The sequence below is a fragment of the Amblyraja radiata genome, chromosome 22, assembly GCF_010909765.2.
Source record: "Amblyraja radiata isolate CabotCenter1 chromosome 22, sAmbRad1.1.pri, whole genome shotgun sequence".
Classification (NCBI taxonomy): domain Eukaryota; kingdom Metazoa; phylum Chordata; class Chondrichthyes; order Rajiformes; family Rajidae; genus Amblyraja; species Amblyraja radiata.
Window position 1 is genome coordinate 26,001,078 of NC_045977.1, and position 19,489 is coordinate 26,020,566.

A 19,489-nucleotide genomic window follows, 5' to 3' on the forward strand; every position below is an offset into this window, starting at 1 on the left:
GGAATTAAATTGTTTTTGGCGGAATACGTTGACATTTTCTTTTATAATTAGAAACCTTAACCAAAAAATATAGGTAGGAAGGCTAAAGCCAATGCAGTTAACTGGAAGTGGAGAGTTGTTCTAAGCCACTGAGGTCTCTGAGCAATACTTAATGATTCTAATAGGTGCTCAATTATTTTGAATTTCCTTTCACTTCATTTTTGGACAGAATTGCCTTGTCTGGTTTGAGAGTCCATTATTTTCTTGAACTCGTGAGGCAACGATCAGCCATGATCACAATGAATGGCGGTGCTGGCTCGAAGGGCCGAATGCCCTCCTCCTGCACCTATTTTCTATGTTTCGTTGTAACAGAGTGATATTTTGGTTTTCTGCTCAGGCAAGTTTGCACCGACAATAGTTCCATCTGTCATTCATGGTCAAATAGGGATGAAGGTTTTAGGATAGGAAAATGAAGGGACGGTGAATGGTGCAGAAAAGCCATAGAAATCCAGCATAGCTTGCACTGTTTTCAAAATTGACTCACGATTCTGGTTATCATCGCCTGGGACGCGAGAATATCTTGTCTCCATCAATCAGGGGTCTGGGATTCAGATTTTTGGACCATTGAAATCTCTTCAGAGGTGTCCTGCACGAGAGGGATGGATTGCACCAGAGCTAGAGGGGAACCGATATTCTAACAGGCAGGTTTATTAGTGCCACACGGTGGGTTTAAACTATTGACAGGAGGATGGGTAGGACTGAGGAAGGTAAGAGGCTGGTGGTCGGTAGGGAGGCTGATGAAAGAAAGTTCAGTGGACAGAATAGGCAGGAGCATGGCAGGGTGTGAGGAATATCTGTTGGATTGAATTGCATTTATTATAATGTGAGAGGCTTGATGGGGTAAGGTGGATGAACTTAGGATGTGGATAGGTACATGCGACTGGGATGTTGTACACATTACGGAAAACTGGCTAAGAGAGGGACAGGTCTCGCAGCTTAATATTCCAGGGTGCAGGGACCACATAAAAGTCTACAAAAGATGTGGAGGTAAAAGAAAAGAGGATGTTGATTTATTGACAATAGACAATAGGTGCAGGAGTAGGCCATTCGGCCCTTCGAGCCAGCACCGCCATTCAATGTGATCATGGCTGATCATCCCCAATCAGTACCCCGTTCCTGCCTTCTCCCCATATCCTCTGACTCCGCTATTTTTAAGAGCCCTATCTAGCTCTCTCTTCAAAGCATCCAGAGAACCTGCCTCCACCGCCCTCTGAGGCAGAGAATTCCACAGACTCACCACTCCCGGTGAGAAAAAATGTTTCCTCGTCTCCGATCTAAATGGCTTATTGCTTATTCTTAAACTGTGGCACCTGGTTCTGGACTCCCCCAACATCGGGAATATGTTTCCTGCCTCTAGCGTGTCCAAGCCCTTAACAATCTTATATGTTTCAATGAGATACCCTCTCATCCTTCTAAACTCCAGCTGCTCCATTCTCTCAGTATATGACAATCCCGTCATCCCAGGAATTAACCTTGTAAACCTACGCTGCACTCCCTCAATAGCAAGAATATTCTTCCTCAAATTAGGGGACCAAAACTGCACACATTACTCCAGGTGTGGTCTCACCAGAGCTCTATACAACTGCAGAAGGACCTCTTTGCTCCTATATTCGATTCCTCTTGTTATGAAGGCCAACATGCCATTCGCTTTCTTCACTGCCTGCTGTACCTGCATGCTTACTTTCATAGACTGATGTACAAGGACCCCCAGATCCCTTTGTACTTCCCTTTTTCCCAACTTGACGCCATTTAGATAGTAATCTGCCTTCCAGTTTTTGCTACCAAAGTGGATAACCTCACATTTATCCGCATTAAACTCCATCTGCCATGCATCTGCCCACTCCCCCAACCTGTCCAAGTCACCCTGCATTCTCATAGCATCCTCCTTACAGTTCACACTGCCACCCAGCTTTGTGTCATCTGCAAATTTGCTAATGTTACTTTGAATCCCTTCATCCAAATCATTGATGTATATTGAAAATAGCTGCGGTTCCAGTACCGAGCCTTGCGGTACCCCACTAGTCACTGCCTGCCATTCTGAAAGGGACCCGTTAATCCCTACTCTTTGTTACCTGTCTGCCAACCACTTCTCTATCCATGTCAGCACTCTACTCCGAATACCATGTGTCCTAATTTTGCCCACTAATCACCTTATCAAATGCTTTCTGAAAGTCCAGGTACACTACATCCACTAGCTCTTAAAAAGTGGGATAACATTAGCTACCCTCCAATCCACAGGAACTGATCCTGAATCTATAGAACATTGGAAAATTATCACCAATGCATCCACGATTTCTGGAGCCACTTCCTTAAGTACCCTGGGATGCAGACCATCAGGCCCTGGGGATTTATCAGCCTTCAGTCCCATCAGTCTATCCAACACCATTTCCTGCCTAATGTGGATTTCCTTCAGTTCCTCTGTCACCCCAGATCCTCTGGCCACTACTATATCAGGAAGATTGTTTGTGTCCTCCTTAGTGAAGACAGATCCAAAGTACCTGTTCAACTCATCTGCCATTTCCTTGTTCCCCATAATAAATTCACCTTTTTCGGTCTTCAAAGGTCCAACTTTGGTCTTAACTAATTTTTTCCTCTTCACATACCTAAAGAAGCTTTTACTATCCTGCTTTATATTCTTGGCTAGCTTACCTTCGTACCTCATCTTTTCTGCCCGTATTGTCTTTTTGGTTATCTTCTGTTGTTCTTTAAACATTACCCAATCCTCTTGCTTCCCGCTTATCTTTGCCACGTTGTACTTCTTCGCTTTAATTTTTATACTGTCCCTGACGTCCCTTGTCAGCCATGGTCGTCCCTTTCTCCCCTTGGAATCTTTCTTCCTCCTAGGAATGAACTGATCCTGCACCTTCTGTATTATTCCTAGAATTTTTTGAGTCCCCTTTATTACATTCTTCAGTGATAGCTTCTAACATTTTACGTATGACTGATAAGCTAACTGCCTTGTAGTTTCCTCCTTTCTTTCAACCCTTTTGATGATATTTGCTATTTTCCAATCGAAATGTAATTTTCCTCAATGTGTGGAATCAACCATCCACTTCTTTTAAGTTTCTCGGCAGAAGCCTATCAGGTCCTAAAAACTTGTCAGTCTGCAGATAAAACAATTTGCTCAGTAACATTTTCTGGTCATTGTAATTTTCTTGAGTTCTCTCCTCCAAATTCTCATTTAATTTTTAATTTTTCAATTACATCAGGAACTCTAATCCTGATTTGTATTACTTAACAGTTGGAGACCTGAGAGTTAATTGGGGTTGTTGTGAATCTTCTATTGGCTATTATTTAGAAAAATATAACAGAAAATTCAGTGCAGGTAGTTTTACCTGATAGCACATCATGTAGTTGAAATTCACAGGAGCTTGAGTTTTTGACTGGAAATGTAGTGAAAACATCATTCTGTTCTTTCCCCCTCGTCCAGGTGTATTTTACGGAGCACATCTGGGGGTAGGATGCCTGATTTATATATTTTTTGACTGATTACAGAAAGCATTAAAGCAGAGATCAAACCTGTGCTTATCCAGTGTCTGCACATCCATCTCCAGCAGGTGTAAATGAGTAACAATAAGAAGCAGGAAGCCTGCCTGGTGTTTCCCTGAGGAAAATGGTGTGAGAGTGTAAATGGGACCAATGCAAACAGTCACATCCTCATCGTGAATTTTCCTTAGGCTAGACACTAACTCTGTGTTCTGTGGTTATGCCCAACAAAGTTGTGGCACTTTTATCAATATCAGTGGAATTCAGTTTAGTAGATGGTTTAGTTTAGTAGATGGTTTCATATTTATCTTCATTGTAAGCATTTTTTTCAATGTCTTAATTTCTTAGCCTTTCTCTTCAAGATATAATTCTGTCTATGTGTTTTGATGAAGAAGTGAAAAATGCAAATTAACTCCTATCCCTGTGTAAGAATATTTAAATTGGTTCCCTTGACTATTCTGAATTAGAGCTTGTCAGCTTGATGAAAGGCATCCTTTGCGTTTGAAGTAACTTATAGTATTTGATATCGAATCATTTATACCACTGGGAACTGGGTTGGCACTTTGTTTTATCATATGCCTGCGCTTTGTTTTAGGAAGGAGCATCACTGGCTATCAATGTCAGCCTAGAATGCTTTCTATATTCAAGGAAAGCTGAAGACACTCAGCAGATCAGGCAGCATCTGTGAAAGAGAAACAGAACCTAGGCCTAAACCTTTTCATCAGAACTGGACAAGTGATTTAAAAAAAATGTTTTTCAGTAGCAGAGAGGAGTTTGAGGGATGGGTAGAACAAAGGAAAATGTTCTATAGCATGATTAAAGTAATGAAATAAATAATTACGTCATTAATGAATACCACAGAACATTGTTGTTTTTACCTTTATCTTGAAAAATGCTTTAAAAAAAGTATGGGAGAAATTGTGTAAAGTTGGTTTTCCACAAGTCAGGTAACCAAGGAAGCCCATGTCAGGCTGGAGAGATCACAATTGCCCTGTTGACAATAAAATTTTGTGCAGGGTTGAGCTTCTAATACCCTTTATGGTATAGTGTCAAGTTGTGCAATGCAATGTACCATTAAATTGGAGTGGGTGGAAACACGTTTCTTCAGGTGATTACCTGTTTAAGTGCAAAGCTTGTTTGGTTTATTAATCATGCTTCTGTATCTCAGGTCGCCATTGTTGCAGGAATTGCAATCCTGTGTCAATGAATAGTTCCATTTCTTAATATTGAAGACAAGTGCTTCTCTTGTAAGAATTACGCAAATCCTCCAGCAGTTTCCAATAACTGTCTTGTAACGTTTTCTGCAGTGATGTGAACTTTAATTTCACTGAATTTAAAAGGGAAGTGATGCGTGTGAATTACAAGTCCTGATACTATAGTTTATTGAAGTTTTTATTTGATTCTACTTTTAAATTGTAAGATGCTGCTTACTAGATCAGTGTTTCTCCATCAAAGTATAGTTTTGCTTTTTTCAAAACAGGTACTGCAAATAAATATGCAGAAACAAAATATGGTGCTGGATACTTGAAATATATATAGGAAATGCTAGAAATAGTTAGCAGATCAGTTGACCCTGGTATTTGCAGCAAGTTTTATATTTTCTGACATTACAAATAAATCACACATTTGTCATTCTGTAAGGGGTTGATTTTAGTCTCTGGTATTGCGATTTATCTTAATGGCCTATTCACCAGAAACATTGCAACATTCTACTTCCTGCAGCAAGGAGAAGTATAACATTTAGGCACAGCATATTATTCTGCTGCTGAGACAGATCTAAGTCTTAAAGGGCCTGTCGCACTTGGCAATTTTTTCAGCAACTGCCTGCGTCATATCAGGGTCGCCAAAAGATTTTGAACATTTCAAAATCCAGTGGGGAGAAAAAAAATGTTGCGACACTTGAAGAAACACCGTGCGTCAATATGTCATCACGCCGGAACATTTTTGGTGATCTGACACGTCAGTGAATGATGCCGGCAGTCGCCGAAAAATTCACCGTGGGAAAGGCCCTTAACTCTCTTTTTAATTGCTGTAATAAGCATACACTAAAGCTATTTTTTTGCTTTATGAAAAGGAGCTAAATGTAAGCCCTTCAAATTTGCGAAAAAAATTTCTGTTTTTCTGTCTTACTCAACGCTCCTCGGCTCAGCTTTTCATTCCCTTCCCTTCTTAGTTTTTGCTTTTCCTCAATCCGGTCCCAGCTATGCCTCCCTGCCCGTTTCTCCATCTCCTCCTTATCCCATTCCCCATTCCCTCACCATTTCCCACTGTGATTGGTGCCTAATTCTACCCACTCCCTTTAATCCCACTTTCCATCTAGTTACTCCACCTCCCTCACCTCAACCTCCTACCCTCACCCATTTGGCCCTTATCCATCTTCACACCCAGAGCTCCTCACCCTCTTTTTGCCCTTCTCCATCTCTCCACTCTCCCTTTGCTCCTTGCCTGTCCCCATTGTCCAATATAACATTCTCTCAGCTTCAACATATAGTGTAAACTTCAACACACAGAAGTGCCATCATCTTCGCTGCCTTGTGCTGGGGCAGCAGGGCGAAGGCTGCGGATGCCAATAGGGTCCACAAACTCATCAGGAAGGCTGGCTCCGTTGGAGTACCTGAGGAGTACCTTCAGCAGCAGACTGGTTCCACCAAGATGCAGGACGAATGCCACAGGAGATCCTTCAATCCTGCGACAATCTAACTTTACAACTCCTTCCCCTTCTGTCATGGGGTAGACTGAGACTGACTCCCATCCCCCTCCCTCCTTCCCCAATCTTTACACATCCCCCAAGCCTTTCCACTCGTCACTTTAATTTCATGTTTCATGTGTTTCGTGTATTTTGTGTTTTTATGACTGTTGGCAGATCAATTTCCGTCCTGGGATAAATAAAGCTCCATCTTACCTTATCTTATCTTTTATTGCTGGAGGAACTCAACGGGTCAGGGAGCATCTGAGGAGGGAAATGGACAGGCAACATGTTGGGTTGGGATCTTACTTCAGACTGATGGCGTAGTTAGAACATAGAACAATATAGGCTAGAGTAACTAAGCGGGAAAGGCAGCTTCTCTGGAGAGAAGAAATTGGTGACGTTTTAGGTAGAGACCCTTCTTCAGTCTGAAGAAGGGTCTCGACCTGAAACGTCACCCATTCCTTCTCTCCAGAGATGCTTCCTGTCCTGCTGAGTTACTCCAGCATTTTGTGTTTACCTTCGATTTAAACCAGCATCTGCAGATCTTTCTTACACATAGAACAATACAGCACAGGTCACTTCTGGCCCACGGTGTCCATGCCAAACTTAATGCCATGATAAATTAATCTACTCTACCTGCATTTTCCCATCAAAGAGCCTTTTAAATGCCCCTATCATATGTGCCCACCATAATGTTTGGGACAAAGTCCCATCATTTATTTATTTGCCTCTGTACTCCAATTTGAGATTTGTAATAGAAAAAAAATCACATGTGGCTAAAGTGCCCATTGTCAGATTTTAATAAAGGTAATTGTTATACATTTTGGTTTCACCATGTAGAAATTACAGCAGTGTTTATACATAGTCCCCCCCATTTTAGAGCACCATAATGTTTGGGACACAGCAATGTCATGTAAATGAAAGTAGTCATATTTAGTACTTTGCTGCATATGCTTTGCATGCAAAGACTGCTTGAAGTCTGCAATTCATGGGCATCACCAGTTGCTGTGTGTCTTCTCTGGTGATGCTCTGCCAGGTCTGTATTACAGCCATCTTTAGCTTATGCTTGTTTTGGGGGCTGGTCCCCTTCAGTTTTCTCTTCAGCTTATAAAAGGCATGCTCAATTGGGTTCAGATCAGGTGATTGACTTGGCCACTCAAGAATTGACCATTTTTTAGCTTTGAAAAACTCTTTTGTTGCTTTAACAGTAAGTTTGGGATAATTTTCTTGCTGTAATATTGCTTGCTGTCAAATGTAATATCTGTGAAGCTGGGATTACGGTAAAATTGAAGCCCACAATTACATGAAAGTACATAAGGAATTTTTGGACTTTCAATGGAAATATTGTTGATAATAAGACAATTCTAGTCACATCTTCCCATCTTCACCCGCTTTCCGCCTTTTGCAGCGAACGTTCCCACTGCAACTCCCTGGTTAATTCATCCCTTCTCACCTAAACCACCGCAGGAGATGAAACACCTGTCCCTATACCTTCTCCCGTGACTCTGTCCAGGAACCCCGACAGTCCGTTCAGGTTAGGCAGACGTTCACTTTCACCTCCTCCAACCTCATCTACTGAACAGCTTCGCTCAGTCCGCCTGGACCTAGCTGCTCTCCCGGTTGCTAAACGCTTTAATTCTCCTTCCCATTCCCACACTGACCTTTTTGTCCGAGGCCTCTTCCATCGTCAGAGTGAGGTTAAACACAAATTGGAGGAACAGCATCTGACATTTCGCTTGGCAGCTTACAACTCAGTGGTACGAATATTGATTTCTCCAACTTCAAGTAACCCAGGCATTCCCTTTCTCTTTATCCCTCCCCTACCTATGTTGCACCAGCTTCTTGTTTTCATCCAACAAACAGCTAACAATGGCCTGTTTCCTTTATCACCGTCACTTTTTTGCATATCTTTCATTCATTATTCTATATCTCTCTACATCATCGTCTATATCTCTCGTTTTGCTTTCCTGGAGCTTTCAGTCCGAAGAAGGGTCTCGACATGAAACGTCACCCATACCTTCTGTCAAGAGATGCTGACTGTCCTGCTGAGTTGCTCCAGCTTTTCGTGTCTATCTTTGATAATAAGACATCTGATCTGAAATATTTGCCAGCGTAACATGTTTACAAAGCTTGACTTGGCCTGAATATTCAGTTGCCTAGAATTCATCCTTTATTGCTATGAGAATGCAGAGTGACTTGGACAGGTTGGGGGAGTGGGCAGATGCATGGCAGATGAAGTTGAATGCGGATAAATGTGAGGTTATCCACTTTGGTAACAAAAACAGGAAGGCAGATTACTATCTAAATGGCGTCAAGTTGGGAAAAGGGGAAGTACAACGGGATCTGGGGGGTCCTTGTACATCAGTCTATGAAAGTAAGCATGCAGGTACAGCAGGCAGTGAAGAAAGCGAATGGCATGTTGGCCTTTATAACGAGGAATCGAATATAGGAGCAACTAGGTCCTTCTGCAGTTGTTCGGAGCCCTAGTGAGACTACACCTGGAGTATTGTGTGCAGTTTTGGTCCCCTAATTTGAGGAAAGACATTCTTGCTATTCAGGGAGTGCAGCGTAGGTTTACAAGGTTAATTCCCGGGATGGCGGGACTGTCATATGCTGAGAGAATGGACCCGCTGGGCTTGTACACTCTGGAGTTTAGAAGGATGAGAGGAGATCTCATTGAAACATATAAGATTGTTAAGGGTTTGGACACGCTAGAGGCAGGAAACATGTTCCCGATGTTGGGGGAGTCCAGAACCAGGGGCCACAGTTGAAGAATAAGGAGTAAGCCATTTAGAACAGAGACGAGGAAACACTTTTTCTCACAGAGAGTGGTGAGTCTGTGGAATTCTCTGCCTCAGAGGGCGGTTCTCTGGATGCTTTCAAGGGAGAGCTAGATAGGGCTCTTAAAAATAGCGGAGTCAGGGGATATGGGGAGAAGGCAGGAATGGGGTACTGATTGGGGATGATCAGCCATGATCACATTGAATGGCGGTGCTGGCTCGAAGGGCCGAATCGCCTACTCCTGCACCTGTTGTCTATTGTGCCATATGTGCTATAGAAGGAATGCAATGTACTCTGCTTCTACCATTCAGTTCCATTGATGTACTGATCAATGAAGACTCTCTGGGCATGCATTTTAGATTTGTTTAATTGGAAAGCTGAGTTAAAGTGGTGAGCTCATTTCAATCAATGAGTAAACATAGCTATTTGATTTTAGTTTTTAAACCATTTTCAACTGGTTACATTTCTGTGCAGGAGGTGGCACCATCTGCACTCAGTTCATTGAATCTGTTTTAAGTATCTGTTCACCAACAAAATGAGTCTTGGTTCAAATAGATTTAATTCCCATGTATAAAAATTCTCCCAAAATTTTGGAAATTATTTTGTCGTCATGATTGTACCATAGTTTTAATACCCTGCAAATTGAACATGCATCATTATCAGAGTAGCAAATGTGTATACGTCAATTTGGCAGACTAAATTTCATGTAAATTATGGAAAAAATGATAAAAATGCAACTTTCCTTGAAGTGATTTGTTGGAAGGAGTAACAGACTAAATTAATTGCTGATAATTAGTAACAAATGGCATTCAGCATTAAATACAAATAAATGTTCATATTTTGCTCTGAATCCCCTTTTGCAATAAAAAATAAAAGGGTGCAGGCTGAAATAAATTGAAATATGTTGACAGTTATGAAGAGTAGTTATTGATAGCTTCAAATTGTCTTCTAGACCTTACATTATGTTTTCATCATCTCATTGCCCAGTATTTTCACCATCGATAAAGTCTTGTACTTTTCAGTGTGTAACACCGTTTCACAACAAAACGTACTTTTCAAATGGAGGTATATGTTTTTGGCGACCTCAAGCTGATGACAACATCACATGTCAGGGTATGCTGTTCCCATTAGATATTGGAAGTGGTTTCCCGACTTGATGATATGCAGTGAAGGAATGGTCTTTTTGTTGATGTCTAAGCTGTAACATTCCATCTGGGAAACTAAATTGACATATACTTTTGTTTACTTTCACAGCTTGAAGCAGAATTGAGTGTTCTTCAAAGCCAGCTTGCTCTAATTGACAAGAGCATCACCAATGATGAAGGGAATCTACTGAGGTAGGCTAACAGGACAGCGTCCTGAATAAAAAAAGAACGATGAACTTTCCAATTACAGTGTAGTTCATTGCAATAAAGATGATCAGTGTGATAGCCAGCTGTGAATTTTAACAAAGATATGACAATACTTATGGGTTTTATGTAACTGCATGAAAACTTGTCATTTTCCTATCTCACTTTCTACCTCACCCAGTTCTTCTGATGCCCCGTACTAACTTCTAACAAACAGATTGATTGTCCAATGTCTCGAACCAGATGAGGCAACATTTCCTCCCAAGTAAATACTGGGTAGACCCAAGCCATTGTCGCTAATCCTATTGCAAAATCTATTGATTAGCCACTGGCTTAATTCACCTCCGTGAATTGCCGAGGTTTTGGGTTGAAACCAGTCCTGATGCCGAAAGGGACGATAGCCAATATAAAGAGCACCGGGGCAAAGAGTGATGTATCAGCTGAAGAGGGATGATGGGCAAATGGAGCCAGTTATGGGAGGGGTAGGGTAGAGTTTGGAGACAGAGGCAGGTTGATGATAGGTGGAGAGTGATGGAGCCACGCTGGGGAAGGTGAAAATAGAGACAGCTAGGAAGGTGATAGGCAGGAGCACAAGGCTACCAGTGGTGGAATCTGATCGGTAGGTAGGGTGTAATAGGAGCCATTCAAACAGAGGTCAGGGGCAGATAGAATCAAATCTGTGTGGCTGGGTGAGGGATGGATGGGGAGGGTGAGATGTGTGAGGAGTAGTCAGTAGATGGAACCAGGAGAGAGGGACAGGAATGGGGGCTGGAGGATGGGAGTGGGAAATGGAGCAAAATAGGAGGACTGGAGGTGGATCTGCGGGATAGGAGAAGGTGGGGGAAGGCAACATATGAGATGAAGATTTGCTGAAATTAGAAAATTCAGTGTTCATACAATGGGGTTATAGAATGTAAAGTGTTGTTCCTCAAGCTTGAGCTGGGCCTCCCACAAGCATTGAAGAGCTGAGATGGACAGGTCAATATGGGAGTGGGAAGGGGTTGAAATGACATGTAACTGAGAGCTCAGATGGTCATTTAGATAGAGTGCAGGTGCTCTGCAAATCAGTCTTCTGACCTGAGCTTGGTCTCAGCAATGTAGAGGAGATCACATCGTGAAGACCAAATGCAGTAAGAAGGTTGGAGGAGGAGCGCGTGACCAGGAAGGGCTCTGGTTGGGGATGACGAATCATCTGTAGGAGCAACATCATGCTCATGTGATAGGAGCAGAATTAGGCCATTCGGCCCATCTAGTCTACGCCATTCAATCATGGCTGATCTATCTCTCCCTCCTGACCACATTCTCCTGCCTTCTCCCCATAACCGCTGACACCCGGAGAGTGTGTGTTGTGTTTGCAAGTGGCCTGCCTCCTGCAGTCACAAGGGAAACTGCCAGGGATCAGGGAGAGGTGAGTGTTGGGTGGACCAGGAAGTCAAAGATAGAGTGGTCTTTGTGGAAGGTGGAATGAGTTGGGGAGGAGAAGATGTGGCCCATGATGGGATATTGTTGCAACTGGTACTGATCTGGCTCATTTACTGATAAAACCCTCTTTAGTACATTTATTACAAAAGAGGCTCTCTCTCCCTCTCCCTCTCCCTCTCCCTCTCCCTCTCCCTCTCCCTCTCCCTCTCCCTCTCCCTCTCCCTCTCCCTCTCCCCCCTCTCTCCCTCTCCCTCTCTCCCTCTCCTCTCCCCTCCCTCTCCCTCTCCCTCTTCCCTCTCCCTCTCCTCTCCCTCTCCCGATCCCTCTTCCTCTCTCCCTCTCCCTCTCACTCTCCTTCTCCTTCTCCTTCTCTTCTCCTCCCCCTTCCCCCTCTCCTCCCCCTCACCCCCTCTCCTCCTTCTCCTTCTCCCTTCTCCCTCCCTCCCCTCCCCTACCTCTCCCTCTCCCTCATCCCTCTCCCGCGGTTGCTCGGTCCCTCCTCTCCCTCTCCCTCTCCTCCCTCCCTCTCCCTCGTCCTCCCTCTCCCTCTCCTCTTCCCTCTCCGATCTCCTCTCCTCCTCCCTCAACCCTCTCCTTCCTCTCCCTTCCTCTCCGCCTCTCCTCTCCTCTCCTCCCTCTCCTCTCTCACCCTCAGTCCCTCTCCCTCATCCCTCTCCCTCTCCATACTCCCGTCTCCCTCTCCCTCTCCCGCTCTCCTCTCCCCTCTCCCTCCTCCCCTCTCCCTCTCCTCCCCCCTCCTCTCCGTCTCCTCCCTCTCCTCTCCCCTCCCTCCTCCTCCCTCCTCCCTCTCATCCTCCCTCGTCCTCTCCCTCTCCGTCCTTCCCTCTCCCTCTCTCTCCTCCCTCTCCCTCTCCCTCTCCCTCTCCCTCTCCCTCCCTCTCCCTCTCCCTCTCCCTCTCCCTCTCCCTCTCCCTCCCTCTCCCTCTCCTCCCTCCCTCTCCCTCCCCCTCCCTCCCTTCCCCTCCCTCCCTCTCCCTCTCCTCCCTCCCTCTCCCTCTCCTCCCTCCCTCCCTCTCTCCCCCCCTCCCCCCTCAGACAGGCAACGACTGGAGAGAAGGAATGGATGATGACACCCTTCTTCAGACTGAACTCTCGTCGGTGAGAGTACTTGTGATTGTCTGAAGAAGGGTCTCTTCACAAGGTTCCCAGAGAAAACCCATGCAGGTCACGGGGAGAATATACCAACTCCATACAAACAGCACCCATAGTCAGGATCGAACCCGTTCTCTGGCACTGTAAGGCAGCAACTCTATAGCTGCTCCATCGTGCCACCCCATGCTCTTGATGGTTGGCACGGACATACATACATACATACATAGACAATAGGTGCAGGAGTAGGCCCTTCAGCCCTACAAGACAGCACCGCCATTCAATGTGATCATGGCTGATCATCCACAATCAGTACCCCGTTCCTGCCTTCTCCCCGTATCCCTTGATTCTGCTAGCCCTAAGAGCTCTATCTAACTCTCTTTTGAATGCATCCAGTGAATCGGCCTCCACTGCTTTCTGAGAGAATTCCACAAATTTACAACTCTCTGTGTGAAAATGTTTTTCCTCATCTCAGTTTTAAATGGCTTACTCCTTATTCTTAAACTGTGGCCCCTGGTTCTGGACTCCTCCAACATCGGGACCATGTTTCATGCATCTATCATGTCCAATCCCTTAATAATTTTATGTTTCTATAAGATCCCCTGCAATCCTTCTAAATCCCAGTGAATACAAGCCACTCGCTCCATTCTTTCATCATATGACAGTCCCGCCATCCCGGGAATTAACCTTGTGAACCTCAATAGCAAGAGTGGCCTTCCTCAAATTAGTAGACCAAAACTGCACACAATACTGCAGGTGTGGTCTCACCAGGTCCCTGCAGATGGACCTCTTTGCTCATATACTCAACTCCTCATGTTATGAAGACCAACAAGTTAGCTTTCTTCACTGCCTGCTGTACCTCCATGCTCACTTTCAATGACTGATGTATAAGGACACCCAGGTCTCGTTGTATTTCTCCTTTGCCTAACCTGACACCATTCAGATAATAATCTGCCTTCCTGTTCTTGCCACCAAAGTGGATAACCTCACATTTATCCACATTAAACTGCATCTGCCATGCATCTGCCCACTCACCCAACCTGTCCAAGTCACTCTGCATCTTCATAACATCCTCTTCGCAGTTCACACTGCCACCCAGCTTTGTGTCATCTGCAAATTTGCCAATGTTACTTTTAATTCCTTCATTTACAGTGCCCTCCGTAATGTTTGGGACAAAGACCTATAATTTATTTATTTGCCTCCGTACTCCACAATTTGAGATTTGTAATAGAAAAAAAATCACATGTGGTTAAAGTGCACCATGTCAGATTTTAATAAAGGCCATTTTTATACATTTTGGTTTCACCATGTAGAAATATCAGGCAACGATTATGGAAGAGTGACATCGAAGCTCTTCAATTCATTTCATGGAGTAACCACTATTTAGCAATGACTTAGAAGAAATCTGTTTGCTTTTGATATTATGTGGAGATCAATCAAATGTGTAATCATACGCAAGCTTTTTGTTTAATGAATATTGTTGATTTACTTATTAAGTAATTAGTTTATTGTGTGACAGGCTCTGTCCCAGTTGCATGGACTGTGTATATTTCGGGTGGGTTCTTTTACAGGATGAGAAAGCCAGAGGTGCGCACTAACAGAGGCCTTTAAAATTATGGAGATGTTTTATAGACGCATTGAATTTTTTTGGACATGTGCCCATTCAGCCATAATGTCCACATTTTATTCATCTCTTTAAGTTTACCAATCAGCTTCCTATGCTACAAGAAATAAAGTCCAAGCCTGCTTCTCCTCTCCTTATACTGTAGCTCAGGTTCTGGCCTCAGCCTCGTAAATATCTGCACGTTTTTCCAACTTAATGTGATCTAACCTTTCAGAGCAGCATACCATGGGGAACCTTATCAAAAGCCTTTCTGAAGTCCATATAGACTTCCATCTATGGTGCTGCCCTCATCAACCTTTTGATTACTTCCTCAAAAAACTCAATCAAATTCATGAGACAGATCTCAAATGCACGAAATCACGCTATCTATTCCTAATCAACTTCCATCTTTCCAAATGCATGTATATCATATACCTCAGTACCCTATACAGTAACTGTTCTTTGTTTAAAGAACAGTTTTTTGTTCATCATTTGTAGGCCTTGCATAAGTTTGTACATCGCAAGCCTCCACTTTGTCTCAAAGAAAGACAATTCTTACCATGCCAATTTCCCTTTCCCATTAAAATTGTCCAGTCCTGGCAACATTGTTTTGCATTTTCTCTTAACTACAGTTTTCTAGCTGTGGCTTAACTAATATCTTAGAATGAAATGCCAATACGATGTACAGACGGAACCATTTTTTCAGGGAATGGTAAGAGAGTAGAAATTGTCACCACAAGTGTAGTTAAGGTGAATAACTGATAGATTATATATGAAAGTCAGATGACAATAATGGTAGATGTGAACAAAAATGTTGTAATGATGGGGTTACTCGGAGCAAGAAAAGACCAGGATAAATCAGGGCCGGCAACAGATGACCGCATGAATGAATGTTCCCTGATAGGCCAATTGTTGTAGGAGCCCACATCGGGTACACCCATTGCAGTAGATGAGGTTAGAGGTGCATGTGAACCTCTGTCTCACCTGGAAGGACTGTCGGGGTCCCTGGATAGAGTCGAGGAAGGAGGTGTAAGGACAGGTATTCATTCATCTCCTGCAGTTGAAAGGAAAAGTACTTGGGAAGGGGGTGGTTTGCATGGGAAGTGATGCGTGATTTGCAGAGGGTGCGCTCTCTGCTGAAGGCAGGAAAGGGTGGAGATGGGAAGATGTGATTAGTGGTGGGATCACACTGGTGATGGAAATGTCGGAGAATGATATGTTGTATGCAAAGGCTGATGAGATGAAAGATGAGATGCCCTTGTTGCGTCGGGGGGGGGGGGGGCAGCGAGAGTGGAACTGCGAGACGCAGAGCAGACACGTGTGAGGGACCCATCTAACACTGAAGAGGGAAAAACCACATTCACTAAAGAACGAGGGCATCTCAGATGTCCTTGCGTGGTAAACCTCATCTCGGAAGCAGATGCGGCAGAGACGCACTAAAGAATTAGGTAATTGCAAATACATTTAAATGTATTCAGTATTTTATGAGGGAAGATAATGAATGCATTGCAGTTTTGCAATGGAGTAACATGACATAAGCTCCAGAATAAACTGAGACCATAAAAGATTTAGATGACTAAAAAAGGTAGTAGAAGCTGTCAGGACGTAATCACAATTTCTTGGTATTGACCTCACTCTACCAGTTCTTGTAATGTCTAATTTTAAAAGTCACCGAATGTTGGCATTTTTTGTTTCAAACTTTCTAACTAATGCATAACTGATCATGCCTCTCCAGTAACTGGTGCTCCTGTCCTTTCCTATAATATTTTCCCTGTCATAAGTTCTTATTAAGTTGAGCTATGATGGTGTAACTGAGCATTTTCCACCTGTTTTCCAGTTAGACCTGGATGACCTTTATTGGTACCCTCCTTCAGATCATATCTAGCTCAAATTTGATAAATGCCTCACTTTTGCAAAGTAAAAATTGGAGATCTTCTTGTATATAACAGTTTCTGTTACAGGTCAGTGTTTCTCTGACCTTTCTCATGTACTCGGCTATAATTTTGTTTTCACCACTGGGACTCTTCTGAGTGTTCCGCTTCAGTAATTCTGCCTTAATGGTTTGAACAGATTTTGATCTGGACAAGTGTCTTATATTCCTGATCGTATAAATAAAACTAAAAATATGTATGATCCAAAAGCAATTTCAAAACAATCTGGAATGAGAATTTTTGTTTTTGAAGAAAATGTCAAAATGGAAAAGGAGGGGGTTAGCCCATCTCCATCTGTAATTCGTCCAACAACGGTGGTGTCATCGGCGAACTTGACGATGGAGTTTGCACTATATCCGTCTACACAGTCATGAGTATAGAGTGAGTAGAGCAGGGGGCTGAGCACGCAGCCTTAAGATGTTCCCGTACTGATTGTTAATGATGGTGAAGTATTTCTGCCAATTCAAACAGACTGTGGAAGTTGAGGATCCAATTGCAGAGGGATGCGCAGAGACCCAGTTCCGTGAGCTTAGTAACCAGCTTGGAGGTTATGAGAGTGGGATGATGAGTACACAAACACAGATTGAGAATGCTTTAATAGTTATGTAAAAAGGAATAGATCAGTAAGCTAATGAGACTATCCTGTAGACTCAAATAAGAGAAGATATTGTGGATCATAAGGAAATGGAAGATAATTTAAAAAAAAACATAGTCATCTTCACAGAAGAAGACAGCATGTTTTCCTGGATATAATGGAAAGCAACATGTCAGGAGTGGAAGAAGAAATCATTAGGACTGAAAAGTAATAGATTCCCAAGACCTGATGACTTGCACCCTAGAGTTTTGAACGATAGCTAATGAGATCGTGGATGCACTGGTTGTCATTTAAAAAAATTCAAACTGGAAAGTAGCAAATAGATATAGCTATTTAAGGAAGAGGGAAAACAGGGAAGCACTGACCAATTAGTCGACATTGGTAATGGGGAATATGTTGAAGGCGCTTAAAAATAATAACAGGAATAGGCAGAGTCAGTATGGGTTTATGAAATGTTTATCATGTTTACAAATCTGCTGGAATTTGTGATGTTGCAAGTAGCAGCATAGCTAAGCAAGCGGCTACTGATGTGTATTTGGACTTTCGGGAGGCAAACACTGAGACACCACACAGACGATTATCAAACAAAATGAGAGTACAAGGAAATATGAATAATTTAGAATGTGGGAATTGGGGATGACTATGAATGTATGAATTAATGAAAAAGGTAGTGTGACTGGGGTTGGATAATGGGAGAAATGGGTTAGCATTGGGGTGGGGAATTTGCACAGGAAAGACAGAGGGGGAAATAAACAAGGTAGTGGCCTTGTCAGACTGCTTGTGGATATTGTGTACAGATTAGGTCTTGCGAACTAAGGAAGGATGTACTTGCAATTGAAGGTAGTGCAGTGAACATTCTTGGAAGCCAGTGACGGCTGGCAATGGAAATGAAATTGCCAACCCATTAAAAAGCACCAACATAGTCTTTGAATGATTGAGGAAAATAGTGTTAAAATATCAAGATCTTCCACCCGGCACAGAGAATATTCTACCAGGTTATTTTATGCTCTGTGACTTGAATATGTACTGAAGGCACCAAAATACCATTATCGCTATCTCTGCAAAATCCTCCAACCACGCTGGTGGGGTAGGTACACCAACATCAATCTCCTTCATGAAGTCGAGATCCCCAACACTGAAGCCCTAGTTACTACAGTTAGTTGGCATGCAAAGAGTTGCCACGCTCTGCCACCACCTTGCCATCCCCTCTCTCATTAAAATGTACATGACTTAGGGTTTTGACGGGATGGATGCAGGCATTATCTTATTCCTGGTTAGTGGGTCTGGAACCACAATCCCAAAATAAGAGGTTGGCCATTCAGTTCTGCACAAAGGGTGCAGGCTAATCAAAGTTGGGTGTATCATGCAAACCTCTCGACCTCATCGGGACTTCTGCGGCTGATTGGCGGGTCGAATTAACCCCCTGCATCTTGGGCTCTGAAACTCTGGTCTGGTCGGAGACAGCAGCTCCATTCCTATAGCTAATCTATGAGGCCAATGGGCTGGTATCTCGGCGCCTCGGCGGCCTAGATGGACCTTTCCGATATCGTTCGACTACTCTCGGAGATTGTGACCTCTGTTGTCTGGCAAAACGGATAATCCCGAAAGGCTCTGGAACCAGGTGTGCCAGAAAATCGGTGGAGGACTTGTGTATATTGATTCTTGGCATATCACTTGGCATATCTTAGCATACCAAGCTTCAAGTGGAGAAGGACCAAATGAGATGGAATTGTGAATCTTGAGGCCATGTGTTGGGAACACATCGAAACCCTGCATAAAATAGTAGAAATGGTGCACCATCTCACAAACTACCTAAAGGCCCATACCATCAATCACCTGGCCTGTTTGTGGAAGAGTCCATAGTTCTCTCGTTGAATCTATTAGTCACCTTGGAACCCATATAACCTAAGTGAAGTGATCCTCAATCCTGAGAGACTGCCACAGGAGAGGTATACAGAAATCTAAGCATTGTTGTTGTTAACGGCCTCCAATTCAATAATGATTTAATTTGCATAATGTTATAGCTTTTCAGTGATATAACATTTGAAATCTTGCCTTGATTCAAATTTGAAATATTTATAAAGCTAAGCGTGATAAAAGTCCCTTGGATGTTGACGTTTCTTACTTTGCATTCACAAACACTATCATTCAGCCTTTTGTCTGGATAGAGAACAATGATTCATCCTTCAGAGGTTACAGATTAATTGTCGTAAATTGCAAAGGTCCTGTGTTTTTGCTGGAAACAGTTCTTGACTACAGGTCATTGGCTCATGAATACTAAAGTTGCTGAGTTAGACGATTATTTTATGATTGAATGTCCAACAATTATACTTTTCTACGAACCTTTTATCATTTATCTTGTTATATGAATTAGGTTTCTTTTTCAACTCTAGTTAAAAGTTTTGATGATGCAGGAGGCAGCATAGGACTAGTTATGCAACCAACATGCAGAAGAAAGACTAAATCCAGCTATTCATAAGAGTG

At 43.1% G+C, this 19,489-nt stretch overlaps 1 protein-coding gene across 2 annotated transcripts in view; it reads left to right on the plus strand.

Moving 5' to 3' along the window:
• Window positions 1-19,489, plus strand: part of mad1l1 (mitotic arrest deficient 1 like 1) — a 649,913-nt gene that overhangs the window by 207,136 nt on the left and 423,288 nt on the right. For both annotated transcript variants that reach the window (XM_033040804.1, XM_033040805.1), the window contains exon 14: window positions 10,250-10,332. In XM_033040804.1, the coding sequence (XP_032896695.1) occupies window positions 10,250-10,332 (83 nt within the window). The remainder of the gene's footprint in view (window positions 1-10,249; window positions 10,333-19,489) is intronic.